Source organism: Phodopus roborovskii, unplaced genomic scaffold, assembly GCF_943737965.1.
Source record: "Phodopus roborovskii unplaced genomic scaffold, PHOROB, whole genome shotgun sequence".
Taxonomy (NCBI): domain Eukaryota; kingdom Metazoa; phylum Chordata; class Mammalia; order Rodentia; family Cricetidae; genus Phodopus; species Phodopus roborovskii.
The window spans coordinates 13,211,535-13,238,697 of NW_026125489.1; the positions used below are offsets into that span (position 1 = coordinate 13,211,535).

At 40.0% G+C, this 27,163-nt stretch overlaps 1 protein-coding gene across 13 annotated transcripts in view; it reads right to left on the reverse strand.

Moving 5' to 3' along the window:
- The window catches only part of Kcnc2 (potassium voltage-gated channel subfamily C member 2), a 151,498-nt gene extending 128,846 nt beyond the window's left edge, over positions 1–22,652 (reverse strand). For 9 of the 13 annotated variants that reach the window (XM_051176252.1, XM_051176246.1, XM_051176247.1 and 6 more), the window contains exon 1: positions 20,176–20,947. In XM_051176252.1, coding sequence (XP_051032209.1) covers positions 20,176–20,868 — 693 coding nt within the window. In that variant the 5' untranslated portion in view covers positions 20,869–20,947. Of the gene's footprint in view, positions 1–20,175; positions 20,948–21,345; positions 21,368–21,446; positions 21,487–21,561; positions 21,636–22,448 lie in introns of those variants that run through there. The other 4 variants (XM_051176242.1, XM_051176240.1, XM_051176241.1 and 1 more) reach the window with 4 other exon arrangements.
- Positions 22,653–27,163: the final 4,511 nt, after the last annotated feature.

The following is a 27,163-nucleotide window of genomic DNA, read 5'->3' on the forward strand; positions in this document are numbered from 1 at the left end:
TAATAAAGTATAAGGGCAAAACCACCGTAGTGACTCCCACAGATAAAGGTCAAGTATTTCTCCACGAGTTCCGGTTATACGAGTACAGGTGCGTCATTTAACTTCTCTAGTCCTCTAGTTTCTCATGCCTTAAAGCAGGGTTCTTTGAAGACATTACAGAGCCTGCAGGACTATTGGCAAGAGAAACATGGTAGTAAATGAATCATAGCGCGCGCACGCATACGCGTGCGCGCACACACACACACACACACACACACACACACACACACACACACACACGAATCATTTAATTGCTCCTGCTATTATATCTTCTTTCTTCAGGTGACAAAACTGCCTGGCTCTCAGAGAGTACCGAACACGTGGGGTTTTCTTGGGTCTTTAATGTCTTGTTCAAAACCTCTTAGGGCCAGGTGTATTTCCAAATTTTTACCATTTTGGATTTCAGAAAAGCAATGTAGTATATTTAATACATGTTATGCAATGCCTCCAGCGGGGTTGGGAGCAGGACCCCATAATCAAGAACATTAATTTTTCTGCAGCAAGCAAAACATTCACACTAAGTGGGACAAATAAAGAAGACTATAAATAGCCTCGCCGCATTTCAGGACTAGAGATGCTGCAAATAGGGGGGGGGGGCAGCGTTTGTTTTTTGTTTTTTATTTAAAGCACTATTTCTAGACTTTTTGTATTTTGGAGTTGAGAGCAAGAGATTGCATGTTTTTCTGTTTTTTAAGTCGTGGTGGTTGCTGGGGACAGGAAATGAATGAAGAAACAGAGCAAGGGAAACAAGGGCTGCATCGTCATCCCAACCTTCTGTCTGTCTACTTCCTACTTTACCCAGCCCCTCATTAATGGAGTGGCCAGCAATCTAATTACTATCTTGTCATCGCGTTTATAGCTCAGATAAACTTAACAGTGACCCCTCTCAGAAAGCATCTGTACGATAACAGACATTTGGAAGCCACAGTATACTAACTGAAAGGACAGATTCCAGTACTAAAATTTTCTGGCATCATAGCAGAGCAATATGGTGCAGACTTATGAGTGCTCCCTAACACATATGTTTTCAAACAGACAAAGCATGCAGCGACTTTGAACTAAAATTGACAAGTCTTTTTTCTTTTCTTTTTAGCTAAACAAATATGCAACTTCACAACCAGGCTAATTAAAAAAAAAAAAGTGAATACCGCAATTTTAAAAAGTTCTAGTTTTAATATTTAACCCAAAAATTACTTTTGAAAAACAACATTGTTCCAATAAGAATGAACTGAGGTGTGCCTATAGTTGAGTAATGAAATGCAAGAGTCTAAAAACCTACGCCTTGGGGAGTTTCCTGCAGGTTTCTTTGAGAACTCTTTCTGTGATTGTGATTCTTGAACTCTCTAGTGTCTACAGGATTTCAAGAAAAACACTAAGCTCTTCACTCACCACACATCCTATGCCTCTATGTGTTTCCACCCAAATTGGTGACTGGTAGGGAATGCTTAGACACAAGGCATGTCTGGTGAGATCCCTTTCTGGAGGTCATCTTTCTTCTTACTCAACTCCTACCTACATAGAACATGACTTGTAAGACCGTGCTCAGGTCACCTTCTCAAGGAAATCTCGCGTGATTGTTTTTAGGCTGGGGTTAGATTTTGTTTCATTCCATGAGTCCTTAAGGTATCCTAAGCATCTCTCTCTTAGATCAATTGAAATACATATTAGTTTGCTCACCTGTCTGCTACAGCCACTCCACTCTCTACCCCTGTGCCTGACTGCACTTTCTATTTCTTCATAGCCAACATCAATATTCTCTAGCAACAGTAACGCTTAATGGACACGAAACTCAATAAATATCTAGTTCCTGAAAAAGTGAAATCAATTTAAGTGCTTAATTTTTCTCACTGATGCTTTCTCTCAGTGGTGAACATTGGAGCTTAGACATTAGAGGCCAGAGTCTGGAGAAATTCACTCTCCTTTAAGCCAGAAGAGGGCTAATGGATTCCCTAGATTGCTGCATCTTCAGTGGCATGAGCTACATTTCCAAATTTTTCTGTATCTTTGTCTTTTAAAGCTACTACATCAGGGAACTGGGGGAATGGTTCAATTCTGATGTTAAGAGCACTGATTATTGTTCCAAAGGACTCAGATTCAATTTCCAACACCTACTGTCAGTAACTCCAGTCTCAGGGGAATCAATGACCTCTTTTGACCTCTGCAGGCACCAGGCACACATATAGCACACAACCATACATAGAGGCAAATCACCAATATACATAAAAATAAAAGCATAAATCTATTATATCCTATGTTTTATAAATTTTAAATATTCAGAAGTATATACTTTGTAGGACAAAAAGTAAGTGACATCAGATGTCTTTGCTTCCACTTTATAAACCATAACCCATAAAACTAGTCCTTAGTATGTATTTATCACATGCTTCTCTAGTGACGTATCATAGAAGAAAAACTTTGTGTAATAACAAATAAACTTTGTATAATAACATTTTTTGGAAAATACATTTCTGTGTTACTATATTATCTGAAATATTTTCACAGTAGAACAGTTTCCCTCCTTGACCATGAGAGCTTTGTCCCAGGACACCATGAACATCAAAAGGAGGGATATTCAAGATTTTTGCATGAGCAGAACTATATTTGAATGTAACCTACACACAAAGTCCTGCACACTTTAAATCACATGTACGTTATTCATAATAACTACTGCAGTATAAATGAAATGCAAATGTCTTTAGTATTGTATTGTTTGGGGATGAATGAAAATAAAAAGCTGTCCTCAGACATGCACCCACATATGCAATTATTTTCTGAACATTTCCAGTATTCCCTGGATTGAACCCACATGATGCAAACAGCTGGATTGCTGTAAAACTTACATACAACTCTTACCTCTTTCTGTTTGAAATTAAAGTGATTATTTCACGATCTTTGCTGTTATATACTTTCCAAGGAACACTCAATACGAAATTGTTTTTCTCATGTCTGATATATTTTCTTGTAATTAATTCCTAAATGTGAGAATGCCAGATCAGAAATGTAGTTTGGCCAATCACACAGCTAAAAACATTCTGTCACTTTTGTTCACTAATGAAAGAAAGGCTGGCATTAGTTCAGAGGAAGAAATGTTATATTCATGTTTTTTTGTTTGTTTGCTTTTCAGTGCTTCATCCCTGAGGACATGACAGTTGCATAATCAAAACTTCCCAGTGTTGTCTTGACTCACCAAACTCAAAGCATGAGCTGACTCATGTCATAAAACTAGTATCTTTCTATTCCAGTCCAGCCGTTGGGAGGAAAAAATTCCTGGGTGCCACTTTCTTTACCTTAGACATCCTTACACATTTAAAACAATATATGACTTTAGGGCAAGGACATTTAAAATTCAGGGAGATGAGTCAGTCCGTGATGTCAATCATGAAACACAAGTATCTGAATTTGAATCCTCAGCATCTAATTGAAGACAGTAAAGCACCACAGCATGGTGCTGGGTAGAAGTAGATGGAGTGATGTCTGGAACCCACTGGCCAACAGACTACCTGAATCAATGAGCTATAGGTTTAGTGAGAAACTTCATCTCAAAACATACACTGGTGAGTGATTGAGGAAGACACCCAATGTCAATATATAGCTACACACATGTACATTCACACACACACACACACACACGTGTGCATACACATACACAGAGACACACACATGTGCATACACATATACACACCAAAATAAATAATTGATTTCTCCTTTAAAATATGCCATAAGGACAAGCCAAATGAGGGACTGAGGCTTGTAATCCCTGTGAGAAGCTAAGACAGAAGGATCATGAATTCACCCTTCTTTGCATACATAGGGAAATGCAGTCTGGTGGCAGGGATAAAGGTACAAAGGATTTCTCTTGAATCTGAATGATCAGAAGAAAGACAAGCACTTTGCTTGTCACGTTTTGAAGATGTTGGGGAGACTTTAACACACAGTGTGCATTGTGAATCCACAAGTGGATGGTAGCAGCTCCTCGAAGCTGGGTGTGTCATGAAGAACATTTCCAGGGGAACTCATGCCTTCAGCCTGAAATCATTGCTTCTCAAAACTTCAGGGGAGTTCAAAGGCAAACTTAGCGAACTAGCTCCACCAGATGGTCCTATACCATACACATACAGTTGCATACAATTGGCACTGAGCAGTGTCTGTGGATTTTGTTGTTGCTGTTGTTTTGTTTTGTTGTTGTTTTCTTTTGGTTTTTTTTTTTGTTATTGTTGTTTAAGAACACATGAAATTATGAAGAAAACTGGTGGGAGGGGGAGGGGAGAAATTGGACGGAAGAGAAAAGGAGGTGGTGAATTTTAACAAAATCCATTATATGAATATAATGAAATTCTCAAACCATAAAAAAGTAAGGTAAAAGAGTAATAAAAGAAGAGACAAATGATTGAGGAAGACTCCTAATCACACACACACACACACACACACACACACACACACACATACACACACACTGAGTAAGATGGGAAAACAAAGAGAAACACGTCTGTGCTTATTATATGGCTCTCAAGCAAACACTGATACTCAGAATCTTTTGTGTAGTAATTGGTGCAATCAACTGAAGGCTCATCGTGTATCTAAGGTGAGGGAAAGGAGGATTCCTTTTCATTGTTTCACAGGTTAAATCAAATCCAGAATGTTGTGAAAAAGGCTTTGAAAGGTGTTCATCATATGTTTTTATCAATAGGTTTTAGCACATGTTGGTAGCCTGCTGTTAAAGCTTTGACCACAAATCAATTATGGTAGTTACATAACTACGAATATGTCAAATGTTGTGACTACAAAATAGACAAACTATACTCATAAAACAATAATGTAAGGAGATGACATGTAGGGTAAGGTATATGGTATGCACACAAAAACCAAGGCAATACGCTTAAGTATTTTAATCAAGAAGAGTGCATTATGAGGGGACAGATATACGGCTCAACAGTTACAAGCAGTTGCTGCCTTTTACAGAGAACCCAGATTTCATTCCTAGCACACACACACACAGAAGTTCATCTGACACTTCCTTCTAGACCTGTGGGCACATGCACTCATGGGCATATACCCACACAGACATACACAAATATACAAAATTGAAAAATAGTAAAATTAAACCTTTAAAAAAGAACACAGTAAGATTACTACAGACATGGTTAGTATACCAAAATCAGTAGCTTTCTTACATAACCCCAAGACTAGATTAAAAACATCACAGTCAGCAACATATGACTCACAGTAACAACCAAACAGAATTGTTTAAGAATGTTTATGATAAATGTGAAAAATATCTATGAAGTCAAGTATGAAATCCCTATTGGGATCTAAACCCATATCTGATTAAAAAAAATTCAAACATATAATATTTCTGGCTACAGCCAGGCATTGGTGGTACATGCCTTTAATCCCAGGACTCAGGAGGCAGAGTGGATCTTTGTGAGTTGGAGGCCAGACTGGTCTACAGAGCGAGTTCCAGGACAGGCTCCAAAACAGTACACACTGTCTCAAAAATTCAAAAAATACATTTCTGACTACAAAAGCTGTTAGATGCAAAATGTACAGTGGCTCGGTCAGTAAAGTTCATGAAGATCCATGTTCAATTCCCGGCACACACATGAAAAGCTGGTGGGTGGTACACATTGTGATTCCAGGAAAGAGGATACAATGGGACTGCTGGGATTCCCTAGCCAGCCAACTTAACTGACTTGGTGAGCCCAAAATCCTAGTGAGATAAAATTCTCAAACAAGGTGGATGCCCCATCCCCTCCCCCAAAAAAAGACTCTTAAAGTCAACCCCTGCCCTCTACATGTGTGTGCGTACATCTGCAATCACAATGCACCCATATGTGAGGACTCACAAACACATACACACACACACACACACACACACACACACACACACACACACACTAAACATCTTTATGGCTATGCCATCTTAGAAAATATAGTAAGCTTCTAATAGCCTTTGAAAGGGAAGCAATCAATGTGTCCTTTCATCTGGCCAATATTATCTCAATGTCTATGTGTAAGAGTTTAACTTTTAGACTCAATAAATAGCACTTTTGTTTGAGAATATAGACTACAAACACCTTTAAAACAGCAAGCTCATTCCAACACTCTGCTTTGAGTACTGTGTTATCATCTATGTTTCCTGTGCCATCTCATGTTTCTTTTAAAACATGACTTTCCTTGATTTCTATAATGGATAGCAATGTCTTATAATCAGAGACTTTTCTCATGCCCACAGCGATGTATGTGTGTCTTCTTAAGTGTCTTTAAAAATCCTGATATTGTTCCAGCTCAGTTGAGATATCTGGGCATAACTCTGTTTTAAATATAAATGTTCTTTGCTTCATTTATCTGATATAATTTATCCCAGATCATATGGGGGAAATCACCTTTGGATAGTCCTAATTTACTAAATGAAGCAAAGCAACAAGAGTGTGCTAAATAGGATTTTTTTTTGCCTGATCTCCTTATCTGATTTCATTGCTACTGCAATATCTAATTTCTCACATCTTTCCTGAGAACATGGTGTCCTTCACCGAAGGTCTTACTTCATGTACTTAGCAGGACAACCAGTGTCATCTGTCACTGCTAGGCAGATACATCTCTGCCTAATGAGGACTTGACATATGCTCCCACTGGGTTTGCCTCCCTGGAAAAAATTAAACCACACTAATATGTAAACATCCTTTCAACTTAAGGGTACGATTTCTGTGGAGACTCACAAGCATCTGTTGAGTGATCAAAGTTCATGGCTCTTACAAATGTCTTCTCAGTAGGTAGGTGACAAATTAAAGAGTTACTGTTGTCCAACAGATAATTTTCAGAAACTGTTTAAATGTGAGTCTAAGAGGAAATAAAAGTACACACTGTGCATGGGATTTGAAACCTCTCATTTGGATTGAGTATCTGAAGACTAGAGTAGATTTTTAAAAAGTGGGGGAAACATGGAGTAAAAAAAGAGAAGGAATATTGCCTTTGTGCAAAAGAATCAGAGAGGAAAATAACCTTATAGGCAAGGAAATCACAAAGTTATTCAGACAGTGATAAAACCCTGCTGAGGGAAATAAGCTTTAGTGATCCACTGCACAGTATGGTGATTACAATAAATAATTCATATTGTATTTCATAATTGCTAAATGAGTTGATTTTAAATGCTTTTGCAACAAAAAAAGTTCATGGTATGCTGAGTTTGTTAATTAGTCTGATTTAAACATTCTACATTACAAATATATATCAAAACATTACATTATGCCCCATAAACATATATAATTGCTATTTTCAAAAAACCTACAAGGAAAATTACCACCTACTATTCATAAATATGGGGACCAAAAAGGATGCAAAAGCATCTGCTACACAACTCCATAACCATCAGTGAGGATAAGAAGTCTGTGGGCATATACAATCATGGGGCACATAATAGGGTTTTGACCAAACAAGAGCCACATACGATTAGAAAGCGCTGAAAAATTTGTGGTAACTTAGTAATAACTTTGGCCACCAAAAAGTTGTAGCATGATGCATTATACACTGGTGTAAACAAATCTACACTGATGGCAGCAGCAGAAAACACAATTATGTTTCCACATAACCCTGATAACAATAGCAAACAGCTGTGCTCCTGGTCCACATGTGTGCTACACTAGACTTCTATCATTTTTATAGAATGCACACCTTTTCTAATGAAAACATAGCTAGCGATTGGACAGCTCCATTCCAGGGGCCCTTGTCTTCAAGAGATGACAGCTCCATGTGTATGGCTTGCCTGGTAAGGCCTCCCTGTGGTACAAGAGCTCAGGTGGAGGATGGAGATATTTATGGTCCAGACCCTAGGCCCATTTGCATGTCTGTGTCTTAGTCACTAACAAGAAAACACATATACAAAGTAAAAATGCCTAAGAAATAATAAAAAAAATTGAAACAGGCTTGTAGAATCAGGTTATAAGAAAACAAAACATTATACAGCTCCATAGCATATCCATGTCACAAGCTATGTGTTCATTACAAAGTTAAAAGCTTAAAAAAATTAAAGCACTTAAAGTGAACTAAATTAAGCTTGTTACTGATGAAAAGAACTTTTTATGAACATAATATATTCATAAAGTATATAATGTTTATAAAATCTACAGCAGTATACAGTAATGCCCCAAGCCTATTTAGTGACTACTGATTCAAACATGTTACACAATTAGTATCCTACATAAGTGAGCAATTTTCATCTGTTATACTGCATTTAAATGAACATTTAGTGCTCAACAGCATGTTGAAGATGGCACATACTGTTATTCAAATCCACAGCCAATGAACAAAAGATTATCTCACAACGTCAAGGTGCTTAGTGGACCATCCATCCAAGTCTGTGGAACTGAACAGTACAGCACTCTCACAAGGATGAAGTATGTACTCCTCAGTTCTTCCCTTCATTAGGTTTTTCCCTTTGTGTGTCACACAAAGACACCCAACTACAATCTAATTCTAGTACAATAACCTCGCCCCTTGTCTGAATCTCATTCGGAATGTTGACAAAATACAAGGATTAAAATCAGAAGATTCTGCCTTGTCCTAAATAAAAATATTTAGATATGAAGCAGATAGGATTTAACTAGTGGAGAAGCAATTTGAATAAAGGGCAATGCAGATAAGTATTAGATACAGGAGAGAGTGCTGTGTGTCTATATGGTTCTGTGTGTCTGTGTGAGCATGTGCATGCCTGTATAAGAGGAAAACATCAAGTGTGCTGCTCTATTTCTCTCTACTTTGTTCTCTTTAGGTAGGGTCTCTCAATGAACCCAGTGCTAGATTGGTGCCAGCAAGTCCACGGCGCTTGAGTTACAGATACCCACACACCCACTTCTGTTTTTCACAAGAGTGGTGGAAACAGACCTTGGTCTTGATGTTTCCGTATCAAAAGCTCTTACCCATTGAGCCATCTCTTCAACTTTGAGCATATTTCATAGGATCATCCATCTTCCCCCAGAATAACCTAGAGGAACTTGAAACTCAGATGCTACAAACCAAGCAAGCAAGATGGATGTAGAGTAACTGTTCAGGGTGTGCCTCACTTCCTCTAGGGAGAAAAAGAAACGTGAAAAGCTGACTCCCAATCACACTCACTTCCTCAGACCATTGCAGGACCTTAGATTCAAGCATCTGGTCTTATGCACCCACCTTAAATGCTTGTGTGCTTACGAATGATTGTCTGCTTTCCCAGTCACCTTCAGAGGAAAAGACATTTGAAGGTAACCATCCCCTTAAGACACAAGAAGGCTAACAGGAAGAGTAACGTTCAGAAAGAGACTAACATTAGTGCCAGAAATAAAAGGGAAGCTTTTCAATTCCCTAAAGTTAATATCTTCAGAGGAATCACAAAGGCATTTTGTCTATTAGAGTATGACATAATATGGAAAGGGGGCAAAAATAAATAAGATAGACACTCGGTGCAATGGCTCATATCTGTGACACCAGTACTAGAGAGAATGGGACAAAAGAAAGTAGCTGCGAGCTCGGCATCAGCCTGGACATGACTGTATTGGTCACCAACGCACTCTAGCTTACATCTAGTGACGATGCTGTGATGATGCAGACCCACCTTCCTTTCTGTTCTCTTTCAGGGAGCTACAAGCGTGTTAAGGGTAGGGAATATATCTTCATTTTGCCACTTGGAAAAAATGCTTGATATATAATAAAAAAAATGTATCTTGTTCTAATCAATCTCTATTTAAGCATGAACAACCAATAGTCATTTTTTAGACCATTAGCCACTCAGTATCCAGAAGAAAATTCTCAAGGAGAGATAACTTCTTTGAGATCATTCCAAATGCAAGAAAATTTCCATAAGATTGACTATTAATACAGGTGATGTTTTTCGAACGGGGCCTGGATTTTTAACATAACCACCTTTAGTTTGTCTTCATAGCAACCATTCAGTAAGACACTGTTGCTCTTCTCTCTACTGAAGTGAGCCTCAGGAAACTCAGAGAAGATCATATTTCAACCTAAGGTAAGAATGAAAATTTATCAGAGTGAGTCCAACCCTGAACATTCACCTCAAAACTGACCGAGAAGCTGTCAGACCAGTTTTCATCTCTTTGACCCAAAGAAGATAAGGAGTTTAAAAGTGAGGGCTCTGAGCTATGATGTCCTGTCTTTACTATATCCATTCCCTGTCCTCTGACCTTGGGATGTCCTGTCTTTACTATATCCCCTGTCTTCTGACCTTTGGATGTTCTGTCTTTACTATATCCATTCCCTGTCCTCTGACCTTGGGATGTCCTGTCTTTACCATATCCCATATCCTCTGACCTTCTTCTGTCCCATCTTTACCCCATACCATCTGGCCTCCCTATTATCCAGTATCATTTGATATGATACTTGCTATGAAGCATGCATGTTTTTTCACTGCTTTGTTGATCTTCGCTTTGGTTATATGCAAATGTCTATGTATCTTCTGGGACTTAATTAAGATGCTGTCTACTTTCCACAACAGCATAGGGCCTCCATACTCTATGTGTTTTAACTTACACCCCTGTCTCCACTAAAGTATGTAGTTTGCAATGCATGATATAACAACTATCAATTTATAGATCTTTCTCTTTCTGCAAATATGTATCCTGAAGCTAAATGCCAGTTCTCAATTTGCTTTGCATTCTTACTGTTAAATGTAGTCCTGGCCAACTGCTGAAGCAATTGTCAGCTGAGAGACAAAAAAAATTAAAAGCATTAAGGTCATTGATTCTTTTCACTTGGTTCTTAGTTAAATGATAATAGTGTCGTGTTATACAACAATACGCTATTTCATTAGCCAACTGCTGACCAAGGTACAGAAAACATGAGAGGCTATCAACAAGAAAAGCCAATGCTGATATGACGATCCCTGTCAACCATGCTGAGTTCTGAAAACCAAATCTCAAAGAGAAACCATGTAAGCAGATGAATCAGAGGTTCATTAAATCAATGCTATCCAAAACTAATTAAAAGAACATGTTGAAAAAAGAACACTCAATTTAAAAACATAAAAAAACTGATAATGTGTACATTGCAGCTAAAATGTGAGTAGTATATAAAAAAATTAGAAAGTTAATGAAACCCAACCCCACTTTTACATCAAGACTAACCATTTTAATGTCTTTGAAGTCTAATATATTAAATTAATTTTATATCATTAGTTTGAATTGTCTCTCTGTATATAGTACAATAGTCTCACATACCATTATGAAACTAAAGATGAATAATAAACTTACCAATATTTATCATTCATAGTATAAATGCAACAGTTCAATTTTCCTGCATCTGCTGGTCACATGACAGGACTGTGACAGATTCATTCTGATCTCATCATACAATTCTAATAGCTATAGGAAAAACCAGAGTGTACTATTATTTCAGACTCACTTTTATAGACGAGGAAAAGTTGCAGCTATATTCTGCCCATTTTCTGCTTCATCTACCTGAAAGAGTGATTCTATGGCAGATATTCTCACAGCTTTCATAATTGCTCTATCATTTCTCTCTGCTAGATGCCTGAGAACTTAAGGGTAAGTTAAACCATAGTAATTGTGTTGTTATTTTTCCTACTATGGCATCAATATAATTATTATACAATATTCTCTTTTAGTGAATAGTAGTCTACAATAAATTCACAAGCTGAAAACTGCTAAAATAAACAACTTATACCTGAATTTCTGTTGTATACTTAAGAACTCAGACATGAACTTTGATATACATCCTACAAAACACCCAATTATTTGACCACAGGTGTTTTGTACGAACATAATTCATGATTATGTAGTCTTAAATTTAAACCTATTATGTGAGTGTGTTGATAACCTTTAAAATTATCTTATTTTATATTTTTAAAAAGTGATGTATTTCATACTTACTGGATATTTGAACATGTTTCAATTGAAATATATTATTTTCCCTCCCTTGATTCCCTAAAATATTTATATAAAAATAAAAGAATATGTGTTTAAATTGTCTTTTTGTCTCTAAGACTCTTTCTAGAGAGATAACTTAAAGGGAAGCACTTCCTACTGTTGAGACTAAATCACTAGATATCTATTGAAAAAGATTGTCTTGGACCAGGCATGGTGGCATGTCCCCCAAATCCTAGCACTTGGATGGTGGAGACAAGATAATTATGAGTTCAAGATCAATCATCTGTACTACATAACAAATTCAAGACCAGCAAGAACTACATGACACCTGGTCTCAAAAAAAAAAAAAAAAAAAAAAAAAAAAACAAAGAACTCCCCCCCCCCAATAAGCTGTTCTAGCTTTGTCAGTTTTTTGAAGATGTTAGTAATACAATAGATAAGAATAAACAGAATTTAAATATTTAGTTATATTATGAAGAATGACAGTACTTTCTGATAAAGCACAAGCAGAGACCTTCATACACAAGATCATGAAGAATAAACTAGATAGCCCTGAGGTTTCTTCATGGGATTTTCTGAACACATTGAGCTTTAACGATTATCATATTGGAAGGTGTCTTTATCATTGTCAGGTTTCAGGAGAGAGCAGTTAGGTGCTGTAGCAGTCCTGAAGAATGTTTAGCTTCATATGGTCAGTAGCCTTTTGCCCAGAGTTTTTCTGCTTTGATTCCTATAAAATGCATTCTGTCAAACACTCACAGAATTAGAGCATTGTTTTACAGCCAAACTATATACCTTCAATTAACTGACCATCATGAAACGGTTCAGGGAAAAAAATTTCATTCTATTTACTGATCTCACAATAATGTCCCACTTCTAATGTGGATTTCCACTAGCCTTCACCACATTACACCTTTCCTATTCACCAGCTATCCCAGTATAAACACGAAATCCTGCTTAACTACATTTGAAAAGACTACCCTCAACAAAATATGTTATCCTTCACCCATGGGTTGAACCAGGATCGCATTTAAAAGAAAGAAAACATCCTTCAAAAAAATCTAATAAGAATCCAACAAGGCAAGCTCTTCAGACACTGAGGAGTCAAGCTTTCAGAGTCTGAGGATGAAAAGGAGGTAGATGTGTCAGCAGGTTAACTCTGAGGCTTTAAAGGCAGTACAAACACAGACGGTATCCTGAAGAAGGCAGGATACATCTAAGTCTGATAGTCCCTATGGAAGTAGGAGTTGCCTGATATTTGCTCAACAAACACAGATCAATCATTTTAGGCAGAGACTGATGTTACTCTTCCTAACATACTTGCTGCTTCTTCATGGCTAAAGGTGAGCACTCAGTGGGAAGCACAGGCTAGACCAAGCAAGTAAGGCTGAATGAAAAGGAGCACTGACCAGAAGTCAGATGATCGTAAGTCTAGCCCCTCGATTATCACTGACTAGTCATGGTCAGAACATGTCAGTTGTCTCTTTAAAATGAGGAAATTGGGGCAGATGACTGAGTTTTCTTCCAACTCTAATCGTGAAAAACACTAAAAGTCTACTGCATTTCTCAGGCATAAGTCCTATGGAAACAGTTTCTACTTGGGAGATGGTGTGTGTGTGTGTGTGTGTGTGTGTGTGTGTGTAAATATATGTGTCTACTTGGGATATTTGCTATATACATCAAATGTAAACTATTTGGGATAATATATATATATATATATGAGATATTTGGGATATATATATCAAATGCCTAATGTATTCTAATGCATTCTTGAAATTTAAAAACACATTCCTACAAATCTCCATATCCTTTCCATATAAAATTACATAAACCTGTTCCTCGACAGTGTATTTATCATCTTTTTCTAGATGTAAACACATATATCCTGCAATAGACTACATTCTCAAGGGAAAAATGCAGAGCCCTATGTAATAAACATACATATCATTTTGAAAGACTTCATAAATGAGCACAATAAATCTTAGCTTTCAAGTGTGCCAGACAGCAAACTGTTCTCCACACTCACTCTGATACACGAGGTTATAAAGGAGATGAAAACTGGAGGATTTCCGACTGTTTTGTAAACATTTAAATGTGTTAGACACATTTCAGAAACCTCCCATGAATAAGACTCTCCCCACTGTATAAAATGTGGGAACGAGAAAGGGATGGTGTCTTTGCCAAGGCACTTTTCAAATGGAAATAAAACTGAGATCATCTAATCAGTTACCCTTGTGGGTGGATGGAGCTACACCTGCACTGAATCTGAGACCTAGGAAATGACCGAGCAGATCATCTTTATGGCTTTCATGACAGAGCCACAGCAAAAAAATTATTTCCTGAGATCAATATGTGGTTAAGAGAAAGCTGTTTTCAATGGAAACAGGAAGCTAGGAGCTAACCTGTTTCTATGGTAACCAGAGCAGCAGCTACCCAACAGCTGTAAGGGGGGAGGATAAAAAAAAAGGGGGGGCAGAAAGTTACAAATGAAAAAAATCAATTCTGGTTTACCTTATTGGTGTGACAGTTCTCGGAGTGCAAGCAGAATGGATACAGACATGCTGTTCCTACCCAGGATCTTTAGCAATAATTACCCTACAAACATCAAAACCTTAGAGGCGAAAAGACTTTTGGGTACTATCTTTGTCCAATGTGTCATTCTCAGTTTTTATGTATTGTTTATTTATTGGAGTAAGACAGAGGAAGATGGACTGAGCTCAAATAGTGTTGACGTCAGGGTAAGATCAAAGTTCTTATTGCTCCTAATACAGATTTTTTTTTCCATTTGTTTCCATATATATTCTCTCCTTTGGGTCTCTTGTCCCCTCCAAAACCACACACTAGTCACTTTCTGTGAAAATATTGACTGCATAGAATTAATATTGCCACCCTTCAGCCTGTGGAGCAAGCAACAAACCCATGCTATTTTATCATAAAGACTGTCTGAACTGTTCTAAAAGAAAATCCCTTAAAACTTCAAGCAGAATTGAATTATGTTTCTAAAATATATTCATGGTTATTGTTTAGAATATTTGCCACTCTATATTTCCTTCTGGAGACCTGCATTTATCTTTAGTGCCTTTGCTATTTCATTTAGACAGATCTTAAATGTTGCCATAATAAAAAGGATATATGACCCAGAAGTTCAAAATATATAAAACATGAAAAATACATTACTTTATTTGTGGTAGCAAAAATAAATAATGGTGATTTAGATATTCAAATGGGAAAATCTGATCTTGAATCTTCACATAAATTTGAACACTACCTTATTTTTATTTGCTTTGCAAATAACCTCTTGACAAGGAAAAAACACTTTCTTGTCTCTCATTCAATTTTTTAAACTTCAGCTTACAAGTGGGCTGTTAGCTGGATGTTGGTGACTCACACCTTTAACCCCAGCACTCGGGAGGGAAAGGCAAGCAGATCTCTGTGAGTTTGAGGCCAACCTGGTCTACAGAGCAAGTTCCAGGACAGGCTCCAAAGCAATACAGAAAAACCCTGCCTCGAAAAACAAAGAAGAAGGAGAAGAAGGAGGAGGAAGAGGAGGAGGAGAAGGAGAAGGAGAAGGAAAGAAAGAAAGAAAGAAAGAAAGAAAGAAAGAAAGATGAAAATCACATAATATGTTCAATTCCATTTGTCTTTGGTACAAGTGGTACCCAACAATGAAACAACTCTCTTAGTGTGTGATCATATATCTACCAAAAAGACAACAGAACTTGGTTCCTTTACTGATATATTAAGACTCAGGTACTCCCTGGTCCTGTTTAACCATCACAATATATTTAGTTAACTAGACTTGTGCTTATTTATTAGTTATAATCTTAGGGTTCTGAAAAAGGTCAAAAGATGCTTAGGTTGAAAAATGAGAACAATCAGACATCACAGCAACATCTCCTCAAGGTCATGAACCTAGATTTGCTGTGTCCTTCAGTTGGCCATGATTCAAAATTAATAGAGAAAAAAAATGAAGGAAGTTAGCCACGTTCTAATAGTTCACTTGTTCGATACAAATACAGCCTTCATTATGCTGGAAAAGTATCATAACTTATTCTGAAATCAAAAAACCAATATTAAAAGAAGCCTCATATTAAATCTCCAAGACCATACTAACTTGACTGACCTATGCAAGTGTGACAGATTTGGTCAACTGACCATTACCTAATAAAGGTTTTTTCTTTTTTTAAGGCAAAAAGAAAGATGTTGAAGTTTTAAAGGGGGGGGTATAAGCAGTAGCTAGATGATAAAAAAATCTTAGTTGTCATACTAAGTAGCATAAATTTTTATTCTGAAATTCATGGTGTCAGCTAAAGATTTTTAACTAAGGAAAACCATTGTGACATGGTGAAGACAGTGGCACAGGCTAAAGTCTGGCAACATGAGCTGTCACAGTCATTTGAATGGTAGATAGAGGAGAATGTAAAGTCAATTAGGGTCTCTGAGGTGATGAATATGTAACATTATTGGTATTATAACAACAGCTAGAATATAGTTTCTACAATCAAACAACTGAAAAAAGGCAAGCTTTTATATATTTATGTATTTAAGGAAGACACTTTAGTGTCTCTGACTGGAGAGCTTTACTGTCTTGCTAGCTTTTCTAATTCAAATGATGTCTTTGGGAAATGTTTTATTATAAATGAAATAATTAGCTTTTTGAGAACAAAGAGGAGCAGACTTCTGTGTAGACCAAATAAGCAATAAATACAACCTGGAGAAACAAGCTTTTTAAAAGAAATTCACATCTGGCTACCATCATTTGTGAGCGAGCTATGTATGACCATTAGGAAAAAAAAATCCTCTTTGAACCTAGCTGTGAAAAGACACTCATAAGTCACCACAAAGGGGTCACACTCTCAAACAGAAGTGAGGTCAGTCACCTCACTATACCCACAAAGTAAAAAGGGAAAGAACAGAGATCAACATAATCCTCCCTCCACAGTTCAGTCTTAGAAACACGTTCTTAGATGTGTTTTTATTCCTGGCCATTCATACTCAGTCAAAAATAATCTAGGATATCTTCTGGGAAATGCCTGCCTCCTGTGTCCTCTTATTAGCCTGAATCTTAAGTAAATACTCTAAACTGTAAATGTGAGTTGGAATTATACAATACATAATGCTTTCACAAGCGTATCCCTCCCTGCTCTTCATTATTTGCAAATATTGTCTATACTATCAACAGAACCATCTCTCCTCCCTTTCTTAATCAGTTTTCCACAACAGATTTCCATGACAACTAACATCAGCATTTTTTATAAATTTCTTATTGAGGGAAAGAACTCATAAGTATGACAGAGTAACTTATTGACCAAAACCACTCAAATATCTATTTATATCATAAATTAAAACTCTAGGTAAAGGGGTCATGCCATCCAACAAAAGGCAAATTTACCGTGTCATAGAAGACAATCACTATTTGCTATAGCTGGTGTCTTGGTGTGACAGTGTAGGTCATACAAGCAAAAGAATTAAGCAGACTTTTTAAAAATTGTACCAACCTCCTTGATATTGGACTGTTAGAAAGCAAATAAAGGAATGAGTATTTAAAAATGAAAAAATTAAAATTGTTCGTCTACATATTTCAATAAAATTATGAGCTAATGTAAAGGTGGAACGTTTATAAAATACTTTTTATTAAGAATGAGATTTATGACAATAAGACCATAACTGATGTAAATCACTTGATAACTGATTTAAGTTTCCTAGAATCACAGCACTTGAGTATAGTTTTATCCTGCTGTCTGCTCAGTAGTATGCTACACGAAGAAATAGTTTGATATTATTAGCTCAGGCCATAATTGGAGCTCATATTAATTCACTTACAAATTAATTAATCTATGCCTTCTAATTTAGGTAACCCTTAGTGATCTGAGAAGGGGCGTTCCTGAACTCAAAGTCTCCACAAAAAAGCAACACATCAGACATTGACTGGCCAACAATAATCAGAATGTTGCATCGGGGTTCATAAAAGAAGTGAAGGTCTCACATACTTTTATTCTGTTATCGACTGGTGCCTTGTAAAACTTATGGCAGCCAAAGCCCTAAAATGTATGTATTTTAAAAATGTCAAAAAAAAAAAAAAAAAAAAAAAAGATCTCTCCAGACCGGAAGCCTAATTACATCTTAGACAGCATTGGATCACAAGAGCAATAGGACATGCAGAAATGCCACAGTCGAGTCAGTTACAATCAAAGGATTTTGTGGAAAGGGGCTAGGTTGATGTCATAACACCACTAGAGTAATTTTGGTTCAGCTAACAATTCGACATATGACCTTGGCCATTTCTTAACATCTGAGTCTTCATTTTTTTTCTCATCTCATTTGGAATGGAAAAGGTCTTTTCTAGGTGACTTCTATAACAGATTTTAGGACAGTGACTGTCAGCTGATGTTCTTACCTGCTCCTGACCTTGCGTCAATCTCTTTATTCTTTCTTCATTTACACATGCAAGCCAAATCCTCCATATAATTACAACAAAATCTAAGTAAGATTCTCAGTGTCTGTCAAGTCAATGAACTACCCTTTAGCTAATGATTAATAGAATCAAATTTCATAGTGACAATAAAAGTTGGGCACCTTGTTAAACTTTTAGTTATAGGATCTGGCTTACAATAAAATACAAAATAAGCCGAAGATATCATGCTGCGTTATCAGGAAGAAAGATGATAACGCATTCATCCATTTTATCATACACAGACTGAGATGAGCCTGAAAACAAAATCAAATTTTCTCTTTAACCACCCAGGAGGAAGAACACAGTAGCACTCAGCTGAAAACCAAAACAACACAAAGTAACGTTCATGAGTCTGTGATTTTATTTATTATCAATAAGTACTTTTTTTTTTCAAAACATGGCTTCTCTGTGTAGCCCTGGCTGTCCTGGGACTAACTCTGTAGACCAGGTTTGTCCTGATCTCATTGAACTGCCTACCTCTGTCTCCCAGGTACTCGAATTAAAGGTATATACACCATGCACATCTATCAATAATCACCTTTAAAACATAAACTCTTCTTTTTTGCAATTATGGGATAATTCTAAAAGCAAAATTTTAGGATTAACATTGGTAATTCCATATTTGAATACAGGGGTGTAGGGCTGTGCTAAAAGTTATGCATGGTTTCAAAGGCCCAAGAGATCATCACTATTTTACATTGACTCCTTTGTGTTCTGATTCTGCCTGAAAACAAAACAGATGTGTACACTTCTGAGGTAGTGTCAGAAGCATATCTCCCTGGAAGTTAGTGGGCAGATAGCAGTATAATAGCTAAGATGAAGGGATTTCTTTTGTGCAAAGAAAATTGGCCAAGAAGATGGAGCCAAACTTGGGCAGGAAGAATTACCATCCTTCAGGGTTGAGGGTCTTTTCTGGGTAGCAAAAACAACACATATGCAGTTGCAAAGATTGACTAAATTCAGTGCTCTGTCCTCATACATAATTAAGACAAATTCATATACTGTATTATTTTTTTTTTAAACTGGAGACACCATCATTGGTGATGTCACTAATCACTTCATGGGATTCTGGGAAGTAGTAAATTTAATCACTCGCTTAAATGAGAAACCAAAAAGAAACATTGATGCTTAGAGTATAATAAATATAAAAAGTCAGGAAAAGTTTACAACAACCAGAGCTACTCAGTTGTAGAAGACAGGTCAAGGAGGTTATGGATTCAAGGTCAACCTGAAAGGAGCATTGATACACCTAAGAAGAAGGGTACGCAGTTGGAGAATCAACCCCGATGCAGGCAGACTCATTGGGAACAGCAATTGCAACACCATGGTCTTGGGAAGAAAGGACACAAGCAACCTCCTCACAGTAACACAGACAGGCCCACCCCACCCCACTCTGTGTGTCCTCAGATTCGATCCTTACTGTGTCTACTGCCACGGTGAGTCAAGCTGGGCAACAGGCTCCGAAACACATTCTAGCTACAGGAAAAAGTTAGAACACGAAAAGTTAAGGCAAGAACTGAGGTGAACACAGCAATGGTATCAGGATACAGCCGGGGACTCTCACACGGGCCCCACCTGCTAAAGTAAATCTGTCTGAGTGGGAGGTCGGTGGAGTGACTGTCATGGAGGGCGGAATGATGGGACAGGGTCTCTGGGCTTTCCCTACCCCACATGATGCCCCTTGAAAACCATCTCTACTGAGCTCTCCCGTCTTCCTCTTCATCTCAGGGGCTGTTGGAAGAAAGAACCCAAGTTTGAAGGAGAGTTGAGAGAGTTGCGGCCACGGGGTACCGTGCTAGATTCGGGTCTTACCCTGGCGGCTCTGGATGAGTAGGGGTCCTCAAAGAGGGCCCACATGCGGGGCTGCAGCCTCCTCCAGCGGCCAGACTTGCCATCGGGTCCTCCCAGCCCCGCAGCATCCTCGATGCCCAGCCTCTTGGCGGCTAGGTCCTCATCGTCACCAGGGTCGCCCCCGATGAGGTCGGGCGTCTCGAAGATGTCCAGCGCCTCCTCCGCGTCACGGTGCTGCCTGTAGGTCATCCAGCAGCAGGGCTCCACGTCGGTCTCGTCGATGCCCCAGAAGGCCAGCTCCTCCTCGAAGAGCGGCCCGCACACGTCGGCGGGGCAGTGCAGCTTCCCCGTGCGGTAGTAGTTGAGCACATAGGCGAAGACACCCGGGTGGCGGTCGAAGAAGAATTCTCGGCCTCCGCCAGGGTGGTCGCTGCCGTTGCCACCCTGGGAACTGCAGTTGCCCGCGACGCCCTCAAAGCAGCTGCTGGGGACAGGGGACAAGGGAGGCGGTCGCGGCGGCGGGGAGAGCGGAGGGGGCAGCGACTGCAGCTTGTCACCCGCGGCGGTGGCGGTCAGGCAGTCGCCCTGGGGTTCAGAGGAGGCGAGGAGGGCCAGGCGAGTTCCAGGAAGGGTCTTAAGAGTGCTGCGGTAGGTTTCGTGCCGGGTGCCGCCGACATTGAGGATCACCCTCTCGTTGTTCTCGATCTTGCCCATCTCTGTGGCTCAGACATGACTAGGGAAGGCGAACACAGCACCAAGTTAAAGCTCCCGTGGGTCATATACTCACCATGACCCCCCCACACACACACCAACCCCGCCTCAACCCAAGAGTGCCAAGACGCCTAGCTGGCAAGTGGGAAGGACCCTCCCAGGAGGAGCTCGGTGTCCAGTGCTGTCCCTGCCTCTTGCATCATGCCTGGCCCAGGTTCCCAAAGAAGAAACAGTTGAGTGTTCCTTGACCTTCCAGGAAATCTTTTCTCTTGCGGCACACAGTCCTCCCCTTCCCTTTTGCCCTCCACCCCGTTTCTCCTCCCTCCCTGTCAAACTCAGTCTGCTTTGAGTCCCCAAGACCCTCTTTGCTTTCCCGAACCCTCCGGGGCTCACTCCCCAGCCCTTTTTCTTTGCTCTGGGCTCTTCCTTTCCTTAGATGGGCCCCCTTCCCCACTACCCCAAATCTCTCTCGGCCCCTACCCTGGTCTTAGTGTAATTCCCCATCAGGGAGTTATGCTCCTTAAGGCAACTTAGCAGCGCTGAGCAGCGGGGGCCCTCGGGTGCCCCAGCAGCCTGCGTACCCTTGGCCAACCCTGGACAGCTCTCTGATCTTCAGCGCTCCAGGAGTAACCCTCTGCCCCCTCTGTTCTCTGTTCAGTCCCCCCACCCATCCACCCACCCCCACACCTCACCTACCAGGCAGAAAAACTGAAGACAGAAGTCACAACAACAACAACAACACACGTCCCTGCTGCCTGCTGCCTGCTGCCTTTCACCAAGGAGACCTCTGACTAATTTCCTCATCCAATTTCCTTTTCACATTACTGTTATCGTTGTTGCTAATGTTATTAGTACTTGGGAAAGGAAACCACTAACTAGGATGCATCTTTGAGGACAAAAGTGAGCAAGCTATCCCACCCCTCCCCCTCCCCAGAAAAACAAACATCTTGGGGTAGAGAGCCTGGAAGGGGGAGGGTTGCTTTTGAGGAGGGGTGAAGCCCGGGAGAAGCCGCAGGAGGCACACCCCCTGGCTCCCTGAGCTGAAAGACCAGCTGTTTCCAGTCTCTCCCTAGGGCTTCGCACCCACATTCTTGCAGCTAGGCAGGGGGCATGCCCGCCTGCACCGCCCTTCCTTTCTCCCACTCCTCGTCCCCTGGATACCTTAAGGAGACAGGGAGAAAAGTGTATCTTCTTGGGTCTCCGAGTGGACGAGGTTTTCCCTGCAGCCGGACAGAGTCTCTGCAGCCAGCTGAGCCGCCCTTCTCAGAGGAGAAACTACTTGTTGGTGTTTTCGGGGTTCAGGTGGTTGAGCCGCTTCTCTGGGTGCTGAGGTTGAGGAGAAAGTCCCCGCCCGCCGCCCGCTGCGCTCCCCGCCTTCACGCTGCTGCGATCTGCGGGCTCTGCCATAGCCACCCTCCGCGCCCAGAGTCACCATCGCGTGGGGCTGGGCGAACCATGGAGCTCGGGGCGGGTCCAGCTGGCGCAGCCCGACCCTGCCGCCACAGACCTTCAGCCCAGCTGGCTGTGCCTGGAGAAGAGGTTAACCGGAGGACGGTCGGGGGGAGGGGGAGGAGGGAGATCACCCAGTTGAAAGTGAAGACGACCAGCTTAGATTTGGATCCACAGATTTGGTCCTCCCCCCACCCCCGCCCGAAAGCAGCCTCTGCTAGAGCTGTTCCTTCAGCACCACTCGCCTGAGCACACAGCTACAGAGTGGGTGGGTGGGTCTGGGGAATCTAGGATGAACAGCTCCATCCTGGCCCTCTCTGGAGCTTCTGCCTGCACTCTTAAGACAGCGCTCTCCACACCCGGTCACCCCACTGCCCCACCCCTCCCAACAAGTGAGAGAGGATCTAAAGCCAATTGCATCTTTCCCTTAATGACAGCTGGCAGGAGGGGGTCTGCTTACAGGTGACAGTGGACCTAGTTTCCCCGTGTCTTCTCTACTTTCTTCACTCAAATGTAGGTCTCCAGTCACCACATCACGGTTATATAAAACAAAACAAGTTTTAAAAGTTAATCCCGGGGACAGAATGCTCCAAAAGTACAGCTTCAGCTTCCTTTGTCTGAAACAACCAAGCAAGAAGCAATGCACTCCTCAGCCACATCCTAACACAATTAAGCATTATAGACTTCAGGGATTACCCAGAAGAAACATATTGTCCCTCAGGTGCAGAATTCAGGATTGGTCCTTCTGCAGGCCCTGAGGATAGAGTATGTGATCCGGTCAGCTCTCAGCTTGAAGATGGCTGTCTTCTCCCTGCATCTCCTCACATTCCTCTCTTCCTGTGCGCATGTTGTCTCTGTACCCAAATTCTCCTTTTTTTTTTTTTTTTTTTTTTTTTTTTTTTAGTGAAGACAACAACTACACTACTAAGAGACCCACAATAATGGTCTCATTTTGACTTGATCGCCTCTAAAAAGACCCAGTCTCCAAATAAAATCACACTCTAAGTTAGACATTAGGACTCAATAGATCATCTTGGAGAGAGCATGACACAACTCATACTAGTCACATCAACAAAAGGAGTATGTTCTCTGTGTGTATTTGTGTGTGCATTTCAACGAGAGACAGAGGGAGTAGGTGGAATGGAGGAGGAGCAGAGCTAGCTAAAAAGTATACCAACAAGAAAGGAAAGTTGCAGGATGTAAGCAGAAGACATCTTTGAAGAACATTGTCATCCATGCTATTATTTGGTGACAAAGTTAGCTACAGTAGTCAACTTTGCCATGCCCTAGGAGAGAGAAGCTCAAATGAGATAGTACCACCATCAGATTGGCATGTGAAAATATCTATGGGTCATTTTTTAATTAATTATTGGTGTGAAAATAGTAAACACCAATGGCTAGAAAAATTGCCCAACTCTACCATCCAATCTCTTCTCATCATAATCTCTTCTTGTCTCTTTAATGTCACAAGTTCAATATAGAAAAAGAATAACATGTTAGCTTAAATGTAAATGAACAAAAGTAATAATAGTAACCCAAGCATTTCTAGTAATAGAAAATATTTACAAAGAGCATATTAACAGTGAGATTCTTTGCATAAATTGCATCTTTTAGTTCTAATAAAATGAATATTTATAGTAAATACTAGTTAGCATGACTATAGAAAAACAACTTTTACTTACTGGTCACAGGAATCATTGGTGAAAGACTTCAGTTTCATAGTATCAATGTATTCTGTGAGGGGGGAACACATGAGAGAACCAAAACTCAAAGGGGAATAGTGGAAAGAACTTGCAGGTAGGGGAATGAAGATGTAAACTCTATTACATCAAGCAGGTGTAAGTTTATATGAGCTACCCAGAAGTAATCACACAGATAAGAGAGTTATCCTTTGGAAGAAGTCAGAATTTTCTTATGATTTGATGATGGAAAATCAGAGAATTTGGCAGAGAAATTGGACAACAAAATGTGGAGAAATAAAGGATGGGGATGCATATGTCAAGGGAGAGCTGGTACACAAGCAATGGATGAAAGGTTTGTACTTCCTTGTCAGTATCCGAGCATCCTAATATCCTAATACAAACATCCAGGGTTCGTTATGTAAGAGAGATGAGAACAGAAAACCCCTCCAGCCAGCCATCTCCACTGATCTTGCTGTAAAATTCAGATAAAAGTAGAAAGACAGCAAAGCATTAAAAGACGATGAGCAAAACTGAGGAGGGAAAAAAACTCAGCAGCTCCAGTTTCCTTTCTGACTGATGTGGATGTGGAGCAAAGGTTGCAAAGACTGCCTGGACAGTGCTGCTCACAGGGAAGCAACGGAAATGTGGCTCCCTTTGTGTTCTGGAATTAGCAACAGAAAAAGCCACAGAAAGTAAGCATTACATCATCACCATCACCAGAACTCTGGGTCTCATGAAAATATGGGATGAGCCTGGTACACTGGTCCCTGCCTCTAATGCACCACCCAGGAAGTGGACAGTCCTGGATGGTTTCATGTTCCAGGCTCCAGCCTGACTCCACAGAGATCTGGGCTAGACAGTGAGATCCTATTCAAAAAGAAAAGGAAACACCAAGACTCAGGATCACTACTTGTAAAAGTTTGCTGGAGAAACCCACAGAATCAGCAGGCCTGAACAAGGGGGAGCTCATGGACTCCAACCTGATAGCTGGAAAACCAGCATAGGACCCACCCAGACCCCCTGAATGTGGGTGTTAGTTAGGAGGACTGGGCAGTCTATGGAGCCTCTGGTAGTGGATCAGTATTTATCTCTAGTATATGAATGGACTTTGGGAGCCCATCCCACATAGAGGGTTACTTTCTCAGCCTCGACATATGGGGGGGGGGGCCTAGGCCCTGCTCCAAATGATATGACAGACTTTGAAGACTGCCCATGGAAGGCCTCATCCTCCCTGGGGAACAGAAAGGGGATGGGTTGAGGATTGGTGGGAGTGATATGGGAGGATGGGAGGGTGAGGGAACTGGAATTGACATGTAAAACAACCTTGTTTCAAATGTCAGTAAAAAAGGAAAACTATCTAAGGAAATTAAATTATTTAAAGTCTAACAATTTTTTAAATGCTCACCCTTGCAATGTAAAGTATTCATAATTTTCCATCAGTTGCCTCTTGTGCAGGAACTCCAAACTACTCATAAATACATAAATACAAAGGAAGTAGAGCTCTCAAAGCCTGGTGACTTTTGAAAAATAATTTTCTGATAAAATATTTGTTTAAATCATCTTTTAATGGCCTATTTTGTTAACATAGTCCATTCTATGCTACCTTAGCAGGGAATCACAGGCAAATTTATAGTGTATAGAAACTGGGTTTTGTTTTATCTTGTCGTTCTGCAGTTCAGGAGTCTAAGAAGTCCAGGAGCATTTGGGTCCTAGACTATCGTGTGGACTTTTTTACTGTGTTCTGACACAAAATAAGAGTAGAAAGGAGAGAGAACTCACTTCGCATCAATTCTTTTATAAGAGTGCAACTCCACCCTTATTACCTAAACACATCCAAAAAGACCTCACCTCCAACATTACTGAATATGGGGTCAAACTTTTCATATACTTTGAGAACACATACTCAGGCCATAACATTTATGCACTGCATTGCCATTCCTACCTAAACTAGTCATTTATGTGAAATACGATGAGATGCACTTGAATAAGATAAGGATGTGGCAGTATGTAATACATGCTCTAGCTCTTCTGGGGACCAGGGTTCTACATAAATATCCATCAGAGCAACCCTCGTCAATTTGAATTTAACTGCTTACTTAAAAATGAATGTGCAAGTGTTCTGAGGAAAGGCATGCTATGTCGAGGGAGAAAAATGCCCATGTATATAGGATGGTGTTCACAGATAAGCATTTTAAAAAGTTTATTTTGATAGAAAACTGCATCATGATCTTCGACACCAGCAATTCACTTAAAATAGATGAAAGTGAACTACAGAGAATGCTCAGTCTTTAAAGCACTCTCCACACAAGCATGAGCACCTGAATTTGAATTCCCACAGCTAATTCAAACAGCCTGGCATCACAGGACCAATATAAAAAGTCTGGCATCATGGGGCATGCCTTGAAATCTCAATGCTAAGCAGGCAGAAACAGGACAGTTCTTGTGAATCATTCATCGACCGGCACAGCCTCTCAGTGAGCTCCAGGTTCCGTGAAAAGAGTCTGTCTCTGAAAATGGGGGAGGAGGGAGAAAGTAATTGAAGAAGATACCTGGTACCAGTTAGTGTCCTACACACATGAACACACACACACACACACACACACACACACACAGATGTAAGTGCAATAGGTCATGATGGCTAAGGTAGTTGCCCTCCATATAAAGATTAAATTATTGGCAGATATCAATAAAGTACATTCTCATTGTTTTTGTTCCTGACTGACTTAATCACAGATGTCAGATAAGATGTGATTCGAGTATTTTTAGTTATTTTCTTGTCTTCTACTTTTATTTCATTTATATAACTTTATTCGATTACACATCATTACTGATTCTGTTTTTAACATTTTCTTTAAAATGTCCCAGCCATGGGACATTACTGCATCTTAAAGTCTATTGTAAAAGGTCTAGTTACATCCTTCGAAAAGCATTTTTTATAATTTACTTATTCTTTTAAATTTAATTTTACATTCCAACCACAGTTCTCCCTCCCACACTTCCTTCCACCCCACCTCACCTCCCTCCACTTCTTCTCAGCCCATCCCCCAGTCCTCATTGGTAAAGGCTCCCATGAGGAGTCAACAGTCTGACACACTAGGTTAGGGTGGGTCCAAGCTCCTCTCCCATGCATTAAGACTGAGCATGGTATCCCACCATAGGGAATGGGC